This window comes from Oryza sativa, chromosome 9 (assembly GCF_034140825.1).
Source record: "Oryza sativa Japonica Group chromosome 9, ASM3414082v1".
NCBI lineage: Eukaryota > Viridiplantae > Streptophyta > Magnoliopsida > Poales > Poaceae > Oryza > Oryza sativa.
In genome coordinates this window covers 12,972,868-12,994,663 of record NC_089043.1, presented here as the reverse complement: position 1 = coordinate 12,994,663, position 21,796 = coordinate 12,972,868, and the positions used below count along the sequence as shown (strand labels likewise).

Here is a 21,796-nt window from a genome sequence, read left to right as displayed (position 1 = left end):
ACTTTAGTCTCTGTCACATTGGATGTTTGGACACTAATTTAGAGTATTAAACACAGACTACGTACAGAACTAATTACATAAATGAGAGCTAATTCACGTGACAATTTTTTAAGCCTAATTAATCCATAATTAGCACATTGTTACTATAGCATCACATAGGCTAATCAATGATTAATTATATTCAAAAGATTCATCTCGCGAATTAATACAGAGTTATAAAATGTGTTTTATCAATAGTCTACGTTTAATTATTTTAATTTGTATCAAACATCCGATGTGACATGTGACATGATATCTAAAAATTATTTAATCCATTGCAAAAGCCAAAACCCAAAAGGACGTCACCGCCCCCCGACCTTCCACATACCCCCAGTACCCCACCTGTGATTCCCTCCCCTCCATCTGACGCCAAACGGCCGCGCCCATTCCCCCGCGGTCCCGGTCGCCTCTCCTCGGGTCCTCGTCAACTCAAAAGGCGCACTCGAACGAACCGGCGGGGGCGAATCCTTCGCCCCGAAGCCTCTCCTCGGGTCCTCGTCAACTCAAAAGGCGCACTCGAACGAACCGGCGGGGGCGAATCCTTCGCCCCGAAGCCTCCCACTACCAATTGGTCCCATCCCTCCTCCTCCCGCTTCCCCCCCATAAGATCATTTATCTCTCGTCATTGTTCGAGCCCAACACGCGCGCGCGCGACTCGTAGGAATTCGGTTCGGATTCGTGCGTGCACCGAAGGAGGCGGAGGCGGAGGCGGCCCAAGCGTCGGCGCCACCTCACTCTCCCACCCCCATCCCGCCGCCTCCCCCGATTCCTCCCCCAAACCCCTCCTCCTCCTCCGCCGCCGCTGCCGTCGCCATGGGTGGCCCCCTCACCGCCGCCGGAGGTCGAGGAGATGGGGGCGCCAAGGCGGTGGAACCGCTCCGGCCTCCGCCGCCGCCCGACCCGAAGACAATGGCCAGATGGTGAGGCCCGGGGGGTGTCCAGTGCGCGCCTGACGGATCGCGATTCGCCGTCCTCCCCTCCCCTTTGGATGCTAATGGTGGTGGTGGGGGTTTGTGATTGCGCGTGGCGTGCAGGTACCAGCTGGAGGCGCTGGAGCGGGCGGTGCGGGGGAACACCCTGGCGTTCCTGGAGACCGGGAGCGGGAAGACGCTCATCGCGGTGATGCTGCTCCGGGCGTACGCGCACCGCGTGCGGAGGCCGGACTCGCGCCGCTTCGCCGTCTTCCTCGTCCCCACCGTCGTCCTCGTGGGCCAGCAGGCGCGCGTCGTCGAGCAGCACACCGACCTCGTCGTCAAGCAGTTCTGCGGCGAGATGGGGGTCGACTTCTGGGACGCCGCCACCTGGCGATCCCAACTGGAGGACGGCGAGGTGCTCGTCATGACGCCGCAGATCCTGCTCGACAACCTCCGCCACAGCTTCTTCCGCCTCCAGGACATCGCGCTGCTCATCTTCGACGAGTGTCACCACGCCAGGGGCAATACACCGTACGCCTGCATTTTCAAGGTACAAAAGTTTACACCCGCCGCCGTATTGCGCCCTTTCGTATTTTCCCTTCACATTTATTGATCGGGTGGGGTTAGTAGTGGAGTAGCTCTCATTTTCTATTTTCGTCTCATCAACATAGGAACACCTATGCTCTAACTTACATACTAGTGCCAATATAATTGGAACATGCAGCGTTGGTTTTGCCACATTTACTATTTCAGTCAGAATCTTTGATGTCTCCCTTCCCCTGCTGATCTGTATCACCAATTTAGACAAATCATTCGACGCTTGCAGGAATTTTATCACCCCCAGTTGAATTCTAGTGCGTCAGACCCTCTGCCAAGGATATTTGGGATGTCTGCTTCGCTCATTTATTCAAAAGGTAAGGGCGAAACGATCATCCCTTATGTTTTATGCACAGGCTCTCTGATCATCTAATCTGTCACACTGTTCCTTCTATAGATTTGAATCAGCACAATTATTCAAAGCAAATTTCTGAGATTGAGAATCTCATGAATTCCAAGGTCAGGCCATGTAATTTTCAGTTAATTACGTGATCCCTGCAGTTACGATAATCATTCTTCCTAATTTAGTTACCTGTATGTGTCTTTGGGAAATAAGCATTGATGCATTTGTTGTTCAAGGTGTACACTGTTGATAGTGAATCAGCTTTGTCGGAGTACATACCATTTGCTTCTACAAAAATAGTGCACTTTGACGATTCCAACATTTCATCTGAGCTGCATGCCAATATTCTCAGTTGTTTGAATAGATTGACAAAAAAGGTACTATCATTCTTCTACATTTTGTTTGCCCTTTTGGTAAACAGTGCTTTCTATTGTTCAGTTACATGTTGCTTGCCGACAAGTTGCTTACTGTACTGCATGAAGTTGAGTGGTAAGACTAGGCATGGCGGCCAATTTGGGGTAAGATACAAGGGAGAGGTTGGCACTTTCGGCATGCCTACAGAAGGGAACAGAGATTGAGTTGGGGAGAAGTGTTAGAAACTTAGAATAAATGTGAAATGAGAGGAAGCCTAGTAAGGGTCTATTCTGGAGAGCTCCCAACTCCTATGTTGTTGCAGAATATAGTTTTGTAGGCTAAAACAAAGTGGTTTAAGTACCTACTTTTAGTCCAAAATGTAAAGAAGATGACTCACCTAAACACTCCTGTCTACCTACTTTTAGGTTCCAGCTTCAAGAATTTTGAAGCATAATATGCTGAGCTGGATTGAGCTCCAACTCTTGTATTTTTGTAAATATGGAGTTCTTAGGCTAAAATAAATTGGTCTATGCTGAAATGTAAACTAGATGGCGCACCAACACCCCAGTCTACCGCTAGCTTGACCTCTAACAATTTTATAGCCAGGATGCTCTGAAGCTCTGCCAAACAGGCCCAGATAGCCAAATGATATCCCCTGCATGCCAAAACGTGGGACCTATCAATGGCATCTTTCAGAATATAAATGAAGAATAAAAAAGTTAGGGTTTATTACAGTAGCACAGCCAGTGTTCTACAGAAGTATGTGAACTCTAAAATGCGGTTTAGGTCAAAAAGACAGTTTTTAGTGATGATTTATCAGTCTCAGAGACTGTTAAGCCTGTTGTTAGACTTCTTTTTTTAGTTAGAGCATGTGCCAGACCTTTAGTATTGCATGCCATGGACCTGTTATTCATGGCTTCTTGTGCTTGGGCTGAATATGACATTCAATATTTTAAGCAGGAGGTTTTTTTTTATTGAGATGCATTGACATTCTTTTTGTAATGCTTTAAGTAACTTCTTTTAACAAATCCTGTGTATATATGTTACCAGATACCAATGCAATTTTGTTTCATTCTCTTAGCATATAGAAGCTCTGGACAGAAAACTACATGGTTCATCTCTGGAAAACGCTAAGCAAAGGATATCAAAATTGCATCGTACATTTGTATATTGTTTATATAATCTAGGAGTATGGCTGGCAGCAAAGGTATGAATAAAGATTTCACTGCACATTTATAGTACTTTCTGGAATCCCAATTTATCTTTAACATTGTATTTTCAGGCTGCTGAGGTACAATCATACGAGGAAAACAGCCTATCCTTCTGGGGTGAAACATTGGATAAAAATGTTGAGGGCTTCATTAGAAACTACAGCGAAGAAGTACATAGAGAACTTTCATGTTTCTTGAAGAATGGTACATACTACACAGCTCTGGCTTTTACAAACATACCTTCTCTAGCATGTTGCGCTTTTTATGTTCTTTTCTTGGTTACCTGCATGACAGCATTTGCTTTCTGGAATTCTCAATTACCAAATAAAATGTTGTCTAGTCTGTTGTCTGCATGAATTGCTATCTGGATACTAGAAAAATGTTTATAATTTCACTTATGAATACTATGATATTTTTAACATAATTTCACTTATGATACATGCCATACTAACTGAATATTAAACCATAGATGGCATCCACTTGCCGAAATTCCAATTTATAGGTCATACCATGTTTATTTGATTCTTTGCTTTTTTTTTTCAGGTCATATTGGTGAAAAATTTCCAGCTGATTCGCAAGATGGGATATTGACACCCAAAGTTCATTGCCTTATTCGAACTCTTCTGCAGTACAGGTGCTAAAATACTCTTCTGATATTTTCTTTTGATAATATTTCACAGCCACATCCTTTGAGATTGCATTCATTTGGCTATTCTTATAGTAGTATTGGTAATATTTCTCATTCTCTCCCTTTGAGACTGCATCGACTAAATGGTACCAAAGGTTCTGTATAGGGTGGACGATAGTGGTGTATTCTTTCATTCTTTTTTAATCAACTTTTGAATTTTGTCTGCTGTGAGTTAATATCAAGTGATATGCATGGTTTTACATAATCAGAAAATAGGAAAAATCATGGATGACCAGTACAGAGAAAGAGCCATTAGCTTCTACAATATGCATGTGCCTTTTGTACATGCCCCATGGATTACATTTGAAAATCTGAATAAAAAAATAAAGAAGAGTTCCCAAGAAAAAAAGTTTATTTTTTCTGGGAGAACTAGCATATTTGCCCATCTCTTGTAACAAATCTCAGATAAACACGCATAAGTTGGCTTACTCAAATGCCAAAAAAAAATCCTCACATTTAAAATATTTAACTTGGATCAACTGACAACCACATACATATGAACAGAATTAAATCATCTATTTATTGGTTCAATAGAAGTACAAATGAGTAAAATGACACACGTCTATGCTGATTGTTTCACCAAAGGTTGATTGAAGGATTGGGGGTGTAGAGCACAACCCATCACCACCAACTCATATAAGTAGTACAGAAATGATACATTCCAGTACCACTATTATTTTCCTGCTGCATACAGTTTTTTCTTGAATTTCACCTTCTACTTCCATTCCCTATTACTGGCTTTTATAGGTTAGTTCTTAGATGGATATTGAAGTGTAAGTAAGTTCCATGGAATAGATAATCACATACCAGCCAGTGTGAAAAATGTGTTCTAAAGTTTTTTTTTTAGATAATGGAAGCTTTATTAATCTCAGTAAATTCTATCAAGTGATACAATTATTCTGAGAGCACCTCTGGCTTCTGCACCCAAAGAGTGCACACAGCCAACAAGAAAGAAACAAAACATAAACTCATCATCCAAAATAGCAGGGACAAAAAGAACTTCAGGAGCCCTCTAACCGTAGCCTAGAACGCCACCCATGCGCCGGGGTAGAAAACTCCATGGCCACTAGCTCCAAGTGTTGACAAGCCGCAATGATAGTACCCCGCAAATTGACCTTCTGAAGGATAGCCCATGAGCAGAGCCAATGTGTAATAAAAAAGATAACCTGCAAAGGGGAAGATATGTTTTTCCTTTCAAAAACCACATCATTTCTGCAAAGCCAAATAGACCAAATAGTGGTAGTTGCCCCTAATAAGACCAAAGATCTCAAATTGTGTGGTTGTCTTCTTATCCAATGCCCAAACATATGAGTTGTACTATTAGGTAAACTAATATTCGAAGCAAACTGGATTAAAGACCAAACCGCGCGGGCAAAACGACATTCAATAAGTAACTTGGTGATTGTAAGAGATGCTTATGCTTCTACTTTCTTGTACTAAAACTTTTTGTTCTTTTGATCATTCAATAAGTAACACCTCTCTCTCTCTCTCTCTCTCTCAGGCATATGCAAGACTTAAGATGCATTGTGTTTGTTCAGAGAGTTATCACAAGCATAGTATTAGAGCCCCTACTTTCATCTATTCATCAAATGTCTGGGTGGAATGTTAAGCACATGGCAGGAAGCCGTCCTGGTTTGCTATCTCAGAGCAGGAAAAATCATACAGAAATTGTTGAATCTTTTCGAAAAGGAAAGGTTCGATATTGGTACTTGTATTTTATGCTATAGGCATTCTGTTAAGTATGCTATAGGCATTCTGTTAAGTCATAGTATGATAGTTCTCTGATGAGAGAATGATGGTTATGCAGGTACATATAATTATTGCCACACAAATTTTGGAGGAGGGTTTAGATGTGCCAAGTTGTAACTTGGTAATTCGCTTTGATCCATCAGCAACAGTATGCAGCTTTATACAGTCCCGTGGTCGAGCTAGGATGGAAAACTCTGACTATCTTTTACTTGTCGGAAGGCACGTTTTCAATTTTGTTGCTTTGTTTGTTCTCTGTGCAAATTTGTTAACTGTTCCATCTTTAGTGAATTGTTTGTGTCTTCCATGGACTCTGTTCACTGTTTTCACATTTCATCAAAAGAGTTGCATGCACTGGATAAAAAAAAAAATCCCTGGTTAGTGCCAGGAAATTGTTAGTGGTTACCTATATTAGTGATTGCTTTTCCCATTTCATCAGTTGGTTTTTGTAGTGAATCAAATCATCCATAGTGGCACTAAATATTAACGTTGACTCTTAAATCCAAGCTGGATTATACTAGGGAGTAATAGCAGTTTATAAAGCTTTTTTTTATTATAAAATTGACTTATGGTTCCTGATGGTATTTTCCAGAACCAGAGGTAACTGGTGTATCATCCTGGTAATAAGTTTCAACTGAAATAATTGTTTGAATTTTTAGTATGGAACTGCCAAAATTCTCTTGGATGGTGGACCTGGTCAGATCCTATGACTATTGTAGGCACTTGCTGTGGATTTATCCGTCATCTTTCTGATTTTAGATGACACGATAACCTCCTTTTGTTGTCATCGTTACTTGACCTATTTTGCATTTTATTACTGTGCATTATACACGTTTCTGCATCAGGGGGGATGTGGAAGCTCATACTAATGCAAAGAAGTTTCTCGCAAGTGGGCAAATAATGCGGGAGGAATCTCTGAGATTGGGATCAATTTCTTGTCAACCACTTGAGAACACCTTGTGCGAGGATACCTATTACCGTGTCGAGTCAACTCCAGCGTTCGATATAGACAAGGCATCTGGCACATGCACTCTGCATCTTCCTAAGAGCAGTCCTGTGCAGACAGTTAATGTAGAAGGAGAAGGTTCTATTCTCAAGGAGACAGTTTGTCTTAAGGCCTGCCAAGAACTACATGCCATTGGTGCACTCACAGATTCTCTTTTACCAGAATTAGATGTTCCATGTGATGAAGAACCTGACATCGGTATGGTTATTCAGCTAAGCAGTTTAATTCAATTTGTTCCAGTTGTTGCAATTTATATATTTTATTCCAATTGATTATTCAGGGAGCAGTTTATTGTGCGAGTTATGATAATGCAGTAACACATAAGTAAAAGTATTTTACACGTGCTATCAAAATTTTAAACTCAATTTACACTTTGCAAGTAATTATTTACCATGTGTTTTAAGGAAAACTTGATGCATGGTGGGTAAGGTTATATCTGAAGGTACAATAGGAAATGTGTTTCGTGCATTACTGATTTATACTTGATAGTTTTCATGGACTTGATAATTTACTGGTCTAGTGGATACATACATGTCATGATGCCTGTCCCAAAACGAACGTAGTTTGTTCAAATTTACCTATTTTGTTTGCTAAATTTGATATCTTCACTAATCTTGAAAGTAAAAGATCTGTCGTAATTTTTGAAGTTGGCTTTTAAGTGTGATATATATTGGGGCTTTGCACTAATGTTGCCTTAATGTTTCTCATATAGTTGTTGAGAACAAAATTGAGCAGCCTTCTTACTTTCCAGAAGAATTTGTGGATAATTGGCGCTCCTTTTCTCGTCTTGGCATATATTATTGCTATAAGATCTCATTGGAAGGATGTCCCAAAACAGCTTCTCCAACTGACATACTGTTAGCTTTGAAGTGTGATTTGGGATCTGACTTTACTTCTAGCTCATTTAAATTGCCAGGTGGGCAAGACAATGCTAGTGTTACCATGAAATATGTTGGCATCATCCATCTCAATCAAGAACAGGTAAATTGTCAATTTATGTTCTCTAATTCTTTGATAACTAGGCTATTGTTGTTTAGACCATTTCATTGAGAATATATAACTTTTGTTTGTCCAGGTAATTATTGCTAGAAGATTTCAGACAACTATTCTTTCGTTTCTTATTGGTGATGACCATTTGGAGGTTAGCAATGGTATTAAATACTTCCATGAGATGCAAGTGCCTATTGGAGTAGTCTATCTACTTCTGCCTTTAGTTTCTGGCAGAATTGATTGGTGCAGTATGAAGTTCTCATCCTCACCAATATATGAAGCTAACAACAAACATATGACACATTGCCATTCTTGTAGAGATATTGATTTACTGCAGACAAAAGATGGTCCTTTCTGCAGGTGCATCCTTAAAAATTCCATTGTGTGTACCCCTCATAATAACATCTTTTATGTTATTAGTGGGTTTCTTGACTTAGATGCAAATTCCCGTTTGCCTCAACATGATGGGACTGTTGTTACCTACAAAGATTATTTTAAGACTAGGTATATGTTTTCCCTTTCGGTATTACTTCATGTTTATGTATCATACATGCTCCTGTAAGCTATGAATGCACACATCTACTTGTTTCCTGTGTTTCTCAGGCATGGTCTTACTTTGACTTTTGAAAATCAGCCGCTCTTGGCTGGCAGTAAACATGTGAAAGTGCGGAACTTCCTCCACAACTACTACTATAAAAAAGAAAAAGGTTTTTTTTTCTCTGGTTGCAGTAATATTACATAATGTTTTCTCCAGCTATCCTCCGTTTTGACTACATGTGTTGACTCAATTATCTGTAATAAAACCCTCGAAGTTACTAAGTTGGAAATTATGCAGAACATTTATAAACATGATTAGATAATGAATTTTAATATTTGTTGATGACAAAATTTTTAGGTGTTTTAGTTTCTACGAGTTACAGACCCTTCTGAACTTTCTGTACATCTAATTGAATTCTTAAATATGTAGCCCAAAATGTAAACTCTTGCTTGACATTGAATTTAAAATTTTCCAATATTTGAATGTAAAGTTTTCCAAATTTAATATCCTCAGCTGAATATGGTATATGTTTTAGCGCTACTTTTATGAAATTTAGATTTCATTCTACTGTGAGTACTTACTATGAGAGTGTACATCATACCAATAAGCTCTTCTGATATAAATATTGGCACTGCAGATTGTTTTAATTGTAGACATATTTTTTGCTACTATTAAATTTTCCTTTTTCTAGTTTAATAACCTTTTGGAGTACTTTTTAAATATATTTTGCTTCTCTATCATCTTTTCCTTAATCCTTCTTTATTTGGCCAGACACTATATTCGTTTTCAGGAGCAGTAAATTTACTTTTCATATTACTATCAAAATTGTAGTATATTAGCACAGAATGATGGGTTGCTTGTAGCTTAGCTTCTATAAAATTAGGCAGTGAGGTATTTGGGACTTGGAAGATTACATTTGACATACCCTGAGGTCATGTTCAATCGGACAGTTAAATCCCACACATATTGCTGGGCTTGATCATACATGTGTATTTTGCATCGCTATCAATGAGGCATGTTACAGTGGGTTATAGCTGAACTCTTAGACAATGGTCCAACTAATGTACTGCCTGTACTATCTTTACAGAGCTACATATGCATAAATCACTGATTTGGTCATCTTTTTTCCTTGTTTCAGAACCTGGTGATAGATATAGTGTTGAGTTGCCACCTGAACTCTGCAGAATTATCATGTCACCAGTGTCCGCCAATAATTTGCACATCTTCTCATATGTTCCTTCCATAATGTTCCGCATCCAGTGCATGCTTCTTTCTGTGAAATTAAAGGTCCAATTAGGCCCAACAGTGCAGCAGTTTGACGTACCGGTTTTGAAGGTTGATTTTCTCATCAATAGTTTCCTATTTATGAATTATTGAAGTACCTAGATCAACTAGATGTCGTCATATAAGAAAACTCATATTTCCCTTATTTTTTGAAGAATTTAAAATAAAAATGGATATAAGTGCATTCTTGGGCACACCAGTAGGTGTTGTAGGAAGAGTGATGACATTTGACAGTGAAAACTAAAGGTTCTGATTTTTTTAGTTGTTTAATGCAGCAACAGTGCCTTAGTAAGAATATGTTCAGCACTTCGAAGTGACTATCTATTAATGAGGCAAACATAAGTTTTGGTTCCTTCTACTTGCAAACATGACAGGTCTTAAGTCATGTATAATGCAAGATATTTCGGGGACACTTAGCAAAGAAATAATTCCTTTTGTTGCCATGTAGAAGTTGGTTATTTTTGTAGCAATTGATGAGGCAGTGGTACTTAATAACTTCTTATGCATATAAATACCTTCAATTAATGCGTAATGTAACTATATAAGCACATACAAAAAGCTGTCTGCATTATTCATTAACACTCCAATGGAGGTGCTTGATGGTGTGTTGTACTCTATAGAACCATGTATGGATTGATGGTCCTATATTGTAAAAATAAGATATAAGAATATTTGAATCCGTGGAGTATTTTATGGTTCTAATTAATATTTTGGATGCCCCACTGTTAACAATGTACATGTCAATCTGAATTTTCTTACTTGTTACCTGAATAAATTACTTCCCCTATGCATATTTCTTACATGTGTATTTCTCTGCATTTTTTTCATGAGTTGCAGATCCTGGAAGCATTAACAACAAAGAAATGCCAAGAAGAATTTTCACAGGAATCATTAGAAACACTTGGGGATTCTTTCCTCAAATATGTTACAACTCGGCACCTTTTTAGTGAATACAGGCTTCAACATGAAGGCATATTAACAAAAATGAAGAAAAACTTGATCTCCAATGCAGCTCTGTGCCAGCTGGCCTGCAGCAGTAATCTTGTGGTACTCTAGATCCTGTTGCTAACTGTATTTTTCTTATTGAGCTAGGCATGTAGAAATTTTTTTTATCGAACACGCAGGACAGCTGCATATCATTGCGTTAAAGAAGGGTAAAAGGACCTTAGAAACACACACCTACACACTACAGAACTGATTACATGCACATCCTTGCTAATTTTATGCAATATTAATAGTCCTACATCTCCCAGTATCTTTCATACCATGTCAGCCTATTTCAATTCTTTTGTGCAACTGCTATATCACAATTAGGCAATGTTCCACATATTTCCTTTTTAGGAAAATGGGAACTCTATTGTTGCATTGAATTGTTTGCCAAGTTGCCAATATAGACTATTGTAGGTGACCAAAACCTTGTGGTGCTGACCCTAAGTTAATACAAGGCTGTGGCTCAGACCATATTACTCCTTGTTGGGCCAACACCTAGCCCTCAGGTCACATGGCACCTGTAGTCAGATCTGAGGTTGGCTTGACGTGGTCTGCTTTCATGACCGTTGAAGCAGCGGTACTTTGCCTGGCAAGCAAGAATGGCGGGAAGAATGGTAGCATCTGCCTATCCTTGAAACGGATTCTATCTTCGGCGTGTGCAGTGAGATAGTAAATAGCTTTCTTTAATCCGCTCAACCGACTTGTAATCCTTTCAGCCAATCAATTTTAAAGGTCTAATTTTTGTTTCTGGTGCTATGTGGCTAGGGCTATGTCATGAAATAAAATAATGCTTTGCATACAAATTTGTTCATCACAAAATGAATTGTGTTATTTTTCAAGTACCATAAAATATTTCTATTCACCTTTTCATGTTTCAAAGAAGACTTATCTGTCTTTTATCACTGGTACTAGATGATACTCTTGCCCTTTATGTTTGGTTGGCAGGGTTACATTCATGCTGAGGAGTTTAATCCAAGAGATTGGATCATCCCTTGCTTGGACTATGATGAGCGTGGTAACAAAAAAATTTCCTTTCTGGCACCCAATGGTATGTACAGCCAAAGGAAAATGTCTATTAAAAGTAAGAGGATTGCGGATTCAGTTGAGGCCTTAATTGGGGCTTACCTCAGTACTGCTGGGGAAAAGGCAGCATTTCTTTTGATGAAATCATTAGGGATGAATATAGAATTTCACACTGAAATTCCAGTTGAAAGGAAAATTTCAATGAAAGCTGAAGAGTTCATTGATGTGAGGAGCTTAGAGGGAATGCTTGGTTACAAGTTCAATGATTCTTTATTATTGCTCGAAGCATTGACACATGGCTCATATCAGACTTCTGGCCCTACTTCATGCTATCAGGTTGATATAAAAGCATCTATCATCTCTATTTAGTATGTGTCACGGCTTTATTATGCCTTTTGATCTTTACTCAACAAAGTGCAAATGATTAAACAGTATTGCAACAACATTTTTTTTCTATGTTAGCAATCCTCTATATGTTTCATTTCCTTTTGAGTTTAACTTGCTGTAGAATTATCTGAAACCTGAAAACTGAAGGACTAGCCTCGCTCCTTCAGCGACTCGGGCGGCGCTTCCAGCCGCCGGCCCTACCCCACCTCCTTCCTTCCCACCCCTTGCCGCCGCTGGAGCTGGCTGCCGGAAACCGTGTGGCGGCGGGCCTCCTTTCCTTGGGCTCTCGCACGGACGATGGATGGCAGCTAGATCTAAGCGTGACGTTGGTTGCTACGGCAGCGGTGGGACGGCTTTGGATGGTAGCCAAAGCCGGCAGCGCTAGGAGAGGCTGCAACAGTGGCTGGCACCGGTTAGGCAGGATGCGGGGCTTCTGGGTTGGATCCGCCGGAACGCTGTGGTGATTGCTCGAGTGCAGTCGGCAGAGCAGCTGCATGGGCGTTTGGCGGTCGTCCTAGTCGCAAAAGTGGGCCGCGTGGGCGGTGGTTGAGGCTGTGTTCCTGGCTATTCAAGTTGGCATCAACGGCGACCGCAGCCCTGCCGCGGTGAGCGACTGGATCTGGTGCGTCCTCGCTAGGGGTAGGGATCCGAGCCACGGGGCGTGCTAGCATCCGAGCAGCGAGAGGACTCCTCCCAACCGCTTGGACGTTTTGGAGCTCCTTGTGGTGCATGGATGGTGGCAACAGGGTGGAGGTGCGAGGTACGACAACGACCAAAGCTGGGCATCTGCGATGATCAAGAAGCAGCTGGGTAGTGGTGACGGCGTGTCTTCCATTTTTGCCGGCCAAGCATCTTCCTCTTCTTGGAGCTCCTCCCCTTCTATGGCTGGAGACTGTAGTTTTGGTCATGGGGAGCTTTGATTGGAGGGTGGAAGTTGTGGCTATCATCAGGAGATGTCGATGGCGTGGCCGGAAACGGGGTAGTCCTATGAGCATGCCTGAGCTGTCGGGCTATGGCATGGGCATGGTTGCTAGAGGGATGGTGTGGTGATCCGGCGACTGCCATTGTGCTGCGGATTGGTTGTGTGGGCTGGATGGAGAATCAACTGGTGAAAACCTTGTTGAGCCATTGGCTGGTTGAATGACAGCGTCGCCTTTGGGCACTGTTCCCCTCCTTGGAGGCGCCGTTATGGTGTAGTTCCACCTAGCCCATACTGATCTCCAGGTGAAAACCTTGCTTCAGCTTACGCCGAGTGGTGGTGGCGTTTACACGTCACATCCTCCATGGGTGCGCTGCTGCTTTGGAGAACCTTCCTCATACTGCGGTGACCGTTGATGGCCTCATGCATCGGCTTGAAGCTCTGAAGGCTTAGGATTTTTGATGAGGCCTTTGCCTTTTTGTCTAGCTTCTTTTTTATCTGAATCAAACTTCTCAAGTAGCTGTTGTTAGTTTGGGATCTTTTTTGAGTTGAATGACAAGTTTGTGTCCCTTGCAGAGGCTCGAGTTTCTTGGAGATGCTATTTTGGATCATCTTTTCACTGAATATTACTACAGCAAATACCCTGACTGTACTCCAGAATTGTTGACAGATCTTAGATCTGCCTCTGTGAACAACAATTGTTACGCGCATGCAGCTGTTAAATCAGGATTAAACAAGCATATCCTTCACTCATCATCAGAACTGCATAGGAAGATGAGCTACTACCTTGGGCAGTCATTTACAGGTCCATCTTATGGCTGGGAAGCGGGCATTGGTCTACCAAAGGTGTGTATTCTCTACGGTGTAATTGGTGTAGGTGGCTATATTGCATATATTCTGAAAGTCTGATAGCAGAGTTTGTTTCTCTTTTTCTGCAAAAGAAAATGCACCTAGCTGGTATGGTAAAATTTGATCAGTTAATTTGTTTGTCTTTTATTTTAAATCTTATTAGTCATTACTCAGTATTCCTAGGTCTCTACCATTACCTCGGATACATTATAGTCTATGCCATATAGTGATGACATCAAAATTTAACCAGGCATCAGATCCATTATTTCTAGTTTGGATTAAAGAGTTGCTAGAGAATTTATAAAAAGAACTAAAGATAGTCTTAACTAGGTTCCGATGCATAGTGCATCACAGCATGACGACCACAAAATGTCTTTAGTCTGACTGTAAACTGGAATAGGAGAATTATATGTTTGGACTAACCTATTTTTGTGCACTTCTGTAATATTTTCCATCGAATAGCTTAAGCTGGATCTATTGCTTTACTTGCAAACAAACAGGTTCTCGGGGATGTGATTGAATCAATAGCTGGTGCAATTTATCTCGACAGCAAGTGTGACAAGGAGGTTGTTTGGAGAAGCATGAAGCGGCTATTGGAACCTCTTGCCACCCCCGAAACCATCGAGCCTGACCCGGTGAAAGGGCTGCAAGAATTTTGTGATCGTAGATCATTCAAAATAACCTACGAAAAAAACCATGTTGATGGAGTCTCATCGGTCATTGCTCGGGTGAAGGCTGGAGAGACTACATACTCCGCAACAAAATCAGGTCCCTGCAAGTTGGCGAAAAAGTTGGCATCAAAGGCTGTGCTTAAAGATCTGATTGCTGGTCACAAAGATACAGAGGCTGCTGCAGTATAGTGATGCTTAACTATTTAAGCGTGCAACAGTAGCTAACAATTGATATAGATAGTTGCGCACAATAGAAAAGTTTTGGTTGGATTCATACATGTAATTTGGAAATGCTCCTTTTTGTGTGCTCGCAAACGATGCGTGTGAACGGCCTCATGAATTCTGGTAGGTTTTCATGCTTCAAACTTACAAGTATCGCAATTTTGTAAATTACAAATACGGGCATAGCACACCTGCCCATGCCATGCAGTAGTTTTTTTTTCCTCGAAATAGTAGCATTAGTTGTATATTACTCATAGCATCAGATTGTACAGAAAGCATGCCAGCAAAAACGAAAAAATGTACAGACAGCATTTTGTTCGCATCAAGGGAAAACTTGTTTTAAGATGTTCTGTCTGATGATGAGCAAGCTGTTTGTTTGCTAGCGTCTATAGAATACTGTGTAAATTGTAACCACCCCAAAATATTGTATAGGTTTTGCTCCTTGCTTGCGTTGTCGATCATATAAGGTTCAATGCAAGACGGTTGATTTCACTGAAAAGGGGTTTCAAAGATCAAAAGAATAGCTACCAAAATTGCATAGCTCATAATCTCGTCAACAGTTGATCCAGTGCAAGGTAATTTCGTTCTGATTGCCTTTGGCAGTTGCTACACATCTTATATGTTTAATATATCTTTGCAAAAAGGTTACACCTGCAGAGCTGCAGCTACAAATTGTACAATATATACAAGCCCAAAATGATGAAGGTAAAGGGCAGCTTGGCTGGCTATACCGTTCGCTATATTGAATTGTCCTGTAGAAGAGGCAATGAATTTTGGGTGTTAGAACGAACGATAACATGTCTGACAGAATGAATTTTTAATTAAACTGTTCCATACATTGGAAGCATTTGATGTGGATGCGTCCTCGGAGTTCCTTGCTTCAGATTTCTCGTTGGAGTAACTGCCAAACAAGAAATGAAGAACTCTTGTTATAAGAAATGAAGAACTCTTTTTATCTTTCGCGATTTAATCAGGCTGCCGTAGTAATAAAGTGAAATTGACATGTTTGGGCTTACGTTGACAGTATTGTAACCCAGATTAACTCCACGCAGTCAACCCACAGAAGTCTTTGTTCAACAGGAACTAGGCCATATGTAACCAAGTGTGCAAAAGGCCACAACTTCCAGCCGGCCTATAATAATAATTGAAACCCAGCATAAGGTCTCTGTTAGCAGTAAAACACTGTAAAAACCGTTTTGAAATTAAGAAATAATTCAGTGATTATAGAAAGATTATGGATGGAATTATTAGAAGGGAAAATTGAATAATTATTTGAACATTAAAAAGTTCAAAATTTGAATGACTTCTCATAGCTTTGTTGTAATTTTATACTAGTTTAATTCAATAATAGTGGCTTCTAGACCTAAAACTTTGAGAAAATAGATGTGGCAAGAATAATTGGAGGACAAAATGTTAATATTAACCTAAAAAATTTACTTGTATACAGAGCAATGAATTCATCGAATCCCTTCAACAAATTAAGGATCATAGTACCAAAAACCATGACCACAGGCAATGGTTTTGCTGTCAAGAACACTGAAGACAACAAATCAACTGCACAACTACAGCTTTTTCATAAACTTTCAATTCTTAAAAAAAAAAGAAGAATATAGAATATGGGAACTCAATTAAGGCATTATTATAACAAAGGAAATATCAGTGCTTTCAGTAAGCATGGGCCAAAACGTGGATTTGAGCTCACTGGAAATAGTGGCCGGTGATTCCAAACGAAGGAACCCCAAGACCACGAAGTAGATACTGTTCCATATCGCAGACCAGGCCGTCTGATCGAACACAACCTTTGCGGGAACAACCCACCAATCCTTGAATGGAAACAGTGCCTGAGCCAAGAAAAACAGTTGGCTTCATATCATTCACCATATATGAACATGACACAAAGCTTTAGGCAGTAGAGCATGGAAGACCACGATGTTTACCTCGCAGAAATGGTAGTAGTAATGTGAAAGGGACCCGTGAAGCGTGAACCCGACGAGGCCAGACCGGAACATCCGAGCACGGTCGAACTCGAAGATCGGCTTGCCTTCGTAGCACTGCAAGCATCAACAGCAACAGAATCAGCAAATATGCAAGCGCAGCTGCATAAAAGCTATTACTCTAAATAAGAGGAAAATTAAAGCGTTTGCACACCTGCGCAATCCAGTCGCCGAGGAGCACCGGGTTGGTCTTGAGGGCCTCCTCGTAAGCCGACCAGTTGTGCTCGGGCATGTACCGCAAGATCTCAAAGATCGTCCATCCCTGCACCCAATCCAATCATGAACAACAGCCCGCCCGGAACGATGTTAGCTTCGAATCGAATCAAATCAAGAACAGCACAGAGAAGAGAAGACAAAATGGAACAAAACGATTTGGGGGGAATCGACAAAGGTTCCCGTACATGCCAGTAGTCGTGGTCGACGGTGAGGAGCTTGGTGAGGGCGTAGGTGCTGGCGCCGAGCACGATGGCCGTGTTGATGCCGCGGTCGAGCATCTTGTTGCCGTCCCCGCCGCCGGCCCCGGCGCCCCCGCTCCCGCCGGCGAACCCTCCTCCGCCCATGTCGCCCTGGAAGGCGAGCCCGCCGATGTCGACCTGGCTGCCCCCGATCGGCCCCTCGGGCTGCTCCTCCAGCCTCCCGCCCGCCGCCATCTCCCCCTCGGCCCCAGGCCCGGGGAGCACGTCGGCCTCCTCCGCCGCCGCCGCCGCGGCGCGCAGCCGTAGCCTCCGCGACGACCTGGTCAGGCGGAGCAGCGACGGCGCCGAGCACGACGGGGGCGGGTGGTGGCCGCGGAGGAGGCGGGGGAGGGGGAGGGGGATGCCTCGTGGTTTTTTAACCGCGGCGCTTGTGGATGCGAGGGCGTGGACGTGAGCGCGCCGCGAGATCGTGTGCTCGCCTGAGAATCTCGCGTCCCAACTCCAATTTTCTCCCAGGATGGATGGGTGGATTGGATATATTATTGTGGATGGGGTGGGCGTGTGGAACTCGGGCGACGGCTTCACGTCGTCTCAGGCGGCTGGGCCAGTGCGGCACGGGAGTGAAGCGCCCCGGAGCGGGGGACGGAGATTCCGGTGGTGCCCAGGTGTGCATCTGCGGGATATTTCTTCTCCGTCTCATAAAATGAATGTTATTTAGAATAAAATTGGTGATTGTTAAATCTTGAATTTTCTTTCTGTAGATGAATCCAGTCACTGTTCCACCATCAGCCTGCCAGCCAGCGGACTGATTCCAATCATTATATGCATAATATCCATGCTTATATTTCCTAAAACGTCCACGTTAATCGAATAAAATTGAGTAAATCTGGCCATTTGTCCAAGGAGACCAAGGCTGCGTTCAAATGTCTCCTTTCTCAACTTCTGCTCTCAAGTTTTTGGCTGTACACTTTCCAGCTAAACGATGTGTTTTTATACATCTTTTAGGAAATTTGTTTTGAAAAATTATATTTAAGTTGTTTTAATACAATTAATCATGTGCTAACAACCTATCTCATTTTTCATGTTGGAGAAATATGTTCCGAACCGACACATTCGAACACAACATAAAAATAAATGAAGATTCCATCTCACACTATCAGTAATGTAAATATTGAACATGAAAAAGAAAATCCAAACTCTAGTAAATGGTAACTACCCCTTCATCCAAGAAAAAACAAACTTCTTAAAATGAATCATTTGTTAAAATCATATCCTAGAAACTTTTTTTATGTATATATTGGTTCTAACATCATCTGTTCAAAAATATAAACACTTATCACATTTTAAATTTATCAAATATAAACAATTCTAATACTGTTCGGATTACTATTTATTCCATCAATCATCTATCATTTAAATTTCTTCCCAGCTTACCTTTAAATACCCTCTCACCCCAACCATTCATGAGGGGCATCAAAGTATTTTGTATTAAACCTTAATTTCTATTAAACAAATTAGACATGCTTGTATTTTGAAATAGAGGGAGTATTTTAAAAACAGCCAATAAAACAATAATAGTTATTAAGACTCCACATGACAATCTTGTATTGAGTAATTCCAAAAAAATCAAATCCACAAAATATAATATAATAAAAAACATTAAGATATATTTTGTGTGTAACTTAGAAGCAAAGTACATACGTCTAAGAATTCTAATTTTCATATTTATTAATAAGCTTAAATTCAATTTATTCCAAACTTCTGAATACTAAACTAGTGATTAGAAGTGCGAAAAGTTCTTTTGCACGATAACAAGTATGGAAATGAGAACTGTTCAATACTCCCTCTGTCAAAAAAAAAAAGACAAACTTAGGTTTCCGTATCAAACGTTTGACCGTCCGTCTTATTTGAAAAAAAATATGAAAAAAAATTAAAAAAACAAGTCACGCATAAAGTATTAATCATGTTTTATCATCTAACAATAATAAAAATACTAATTATAAAATAATTTCATATAAGACGAACAGTCAAACGTTGGACACGAAAACCCAGGGTTTGTCTTTTTTTAGAACGGAGAGAATATTGAACTAGTCAAAGAGGGCACAAAGACGTACTTAGACTTGGGTAAGCTGTCACAAACGCGTGTCATGCATACAAGCGCCGGCTTTTGCCAAGGAGAGAGTCGCGGCGCGAAAAAACCTGTATATCTTATAGGTACTGGGTTTAACTTCCATGGTAGCAAATTTTCTAGATTTATCGGAGTTGTGCTTTTAGTGGTAGGCGACGTACCCGTCAATAGCGAGATGTCTGTAGTGACTTCGTCAATCTTAAGGATTTGATGGTCTAGTCTTCAAAGATATTCATAGGGGTAGGTTTTGCGTGCGTGTGTTTATAAAGGTGAGTGCGCGTGTGTTGTTGTAGTTGTGTAATTTTTTTTTAAAAAAAAGGAGAGAGTCGCGGCCTGGCAGGTAGTACATGTGTACCGCACTTAGTAGTACTAGTACTTCACAGTTGGCTCCCCTCCGATCCACTCGTTGTCGCGGCGGGCGATTTCACTGCTTTGCTCGCGTGTACGTGGACGAGGCTGCACGTCGTGTCCCGGCCAAGTAAACGCATTCCCATTCCCTCTCTCTCTCTCTCCCCCCCGGATTTGACCGCGCCCATGGATGGAGTTTCATCGCTGCACAGTGCACACTGGCCCTGGCCGGCATTACTGAAATCGACAGGCTACTCCGGCGCTCCCACAAATTAAACCCAAGTCACAATGGATTTGTATAATCTTCCTTCTGCCTTCCATTTTGGGCTTCCATTTGCTTCTTTTGGCTGTTCCGTTCGCCTAAATAGACGAGGACGTAAGCATATGGCACACACGTACCACACGTTGGCAACTTCAAGCAATAAATCCATACTAACGGTATTTAGATGTCACCTACGTCTTAAAATATAATAACCTAAATTTGAATGAAACATTTTCTATAGATACATATTCATAGCAATAGGAAATATATCATTCGGTACTAGATTTTTATATTTTAAGATAGAGGAAGTAGCATAACTAAGTTTGATTTTACAAGGAAGACAACAGTTCAGTTGAATTATCGAGAGATAGAAGTATAATTAATTCACTTGAGCACGTTAACCCTTGTGTTTTTCCCAGGCCGTTAAGACCAAGCTAGATTTTACACCTACCTCTCACCCCTATCGATCCATAGCTATGCTCCATTCCTTCACCACTGGCCATCCTTCGTAGGCACGTGGCCACTGCTGCACCGACACCCCCCGTCAGTCAGTCTCAGCATGCCTAGTGGCACACACCACCATCATTGGACTCCCTGTCATCACTGTGTTGACCTCCATGCCATCAGTCAGGCTAGCTTCTTTGCCGTTGGCGCGTGCGTCGACCTTCACGCCATCAGTCAGGCTGGCTTCTTTGTCGTTGTCGCGCCAACCTCCCGATGCCGTCCATGCCAGCCTTCTGCTACCGCTGGTGCCACCCGCATCGACCTGCCTGCATCGACCTCTTGCATCGCCACGCCGCGTTGGACTTCCATAGTCCTACCACCATCGGGTGGGCCTCCTAGCATCACCACGCCAGCCTACCGCCGCCACTGGCCACTCCTAGCCGGTGCCCCACTTCCTCCCTTCTCCACCGATGGCACCGCGCGGGCATGCCCTCCATCGATGGCGTGTCGTCGCGTCCTTCCTACCTCACCCTGCCACCTCCACGTCCGCGTCGTCACCTCTCCGCTGGCGGTGGCTTGAGGGTCAGCCTCCAGCGCCGGACAAGCCAGATCCGAACGAGAGGGGGCTAGATTTGGCAACCGCACCCCGCGGCCTCCACTATCGCCTCTAGATCTGGTATGAATGTATTTCTTGCATATACCTATCTCTAGCAAATTTTTCTTGAATTTAGAGAATATGTAAGTATGGCTTTCATGGGTTTTCATTTATTTGATGATTTCCACTAAATATTTCCTTGTGTTATGCAAAATCTCTAAACAACTCAATGTGCCCCAAGTGCTCTTCACATTAAATGTATCTTTCATATGACGGACGATCATTTTTAGCACATCCATTCTTCTATGTGTCCTTTTTAGTCGCAACTGACAAATAAAACGTGTCCGAAAAAGGAGTCAATACTCTGCGATTTTGAGACATACATGCAATTCCAGTGTTCTGTTTGCTTGTTCAAATTATTGGAACCTTCGGCAGGCTTCTTTTCAAGTGAAAACTATGATGGACCTAACTAGCATTTGCCGGGTGCTGCCTGGAGTGGAGTATTTCAGAGACGCAAATGATTTTTCAGAAAGGTTAGGCCTACACCTGCACCGATCGAGATGATTTTGGAACGTAGTTCATGCAATGAGGGAACGAGAATTGCATTACTCGCTGCTCTGTATTTGCATGTACCAACGAGGGTCCAAAGAAAGCAAGAACTCATGCCGCCGAACTTTACTCGCAGAGAGAGATTTACCAATACTATTCCCTCCATCTACTTTTGATAGTCATATTTTATCTTGACACAATGACCAAGGAAAAATAATTCTACTTATCATCCATTTAAACATGCTACTAATTATTCCTCGTAAACAAGCGATTCATTAATATTTACATT

General features: G+C 41.7%; 2 protein-coding genes and 1 pseudogene across 3 annotated transcripts; 1 reads left to right on the top strand and 2 right to left on the bottom strand.

Moving 5' to 3' along the window:
* LOC136351795 (uncharacterized) overlaps window positions 1–21,796 on the bottom strand; it is a 72,396-nt pseudogene that overhangs the window by 31,455 nt on the left and 19,145 nt on the right.
* LOC136351659 (endoribonuclease Dicer homolog 2b) lies at window positions 671–15,116 on the top strand. Of its 2 annotated transcripts, none has more exons than XM_066303918.1 (19): window positions 671–959; window positions 1,074–1,503; window positions 1,780–1,867; window positions 1,948–2,009; window positions 2,130–2,270; window positions 3,329–3,454; window positions 3,530–3,662; window positions 4,002–4,092; window positions 5,648–5,840; window positions 5,954–6,114; window positions 6,738–7,096; window positions 7,611–7,879; window positions 7,974–8,392; window positions 8,492–8,595; window positions 9,565–9,761; window positions 10,548–10,757; window positions 11,646–12,059; window positions 13,606–13,875; window positions 14,379–15,116. In XM_066303918.1, exons 1-19 carry the CDS (start codon window positions 853–855, stop codon window positions 14,736–14,738), a joined length of 4,134 nt encoding a protein of 1,377 aa, XP_066160015.1. In that variant the 5' UTR covers window positions 671–852; the 3' UTR covers window positions 14,739–15,116. The 2 variants fall into 2 exon arrangements, with proteins under 2 accessions (XP_066160015.1, XP_066160016.1); XM_066303919.1 differs by having other exon boundaries at window positions 2,107–2,270.
* LOC4346695 (protein SYM1) lies at window positions 15,332–17,673 on the bottom strand. Its single transcript, XM_066303921.1, has 7 exons — window positions 17,167–17,673; window positions 16,920–17,027; window positions 16,709–16,822; window positions 16,418–16,612; window positions 15,788–15,903; window positions 15,609–15,672; window positions 15,332–15,523 (listed from the first exon to the last, which is right to left on the bottom strand). Exons 1-7 carry the CDS (start codon window positions 17,413–17,415, stop codon window positions 15,509–15,511), a joined length of 861 nt encoding a protein of 286 aa, XP_066160018.1. The 5' UTR covers window positions 17,416–17,673; the 3' UTR covers window positions 15,332–15,508.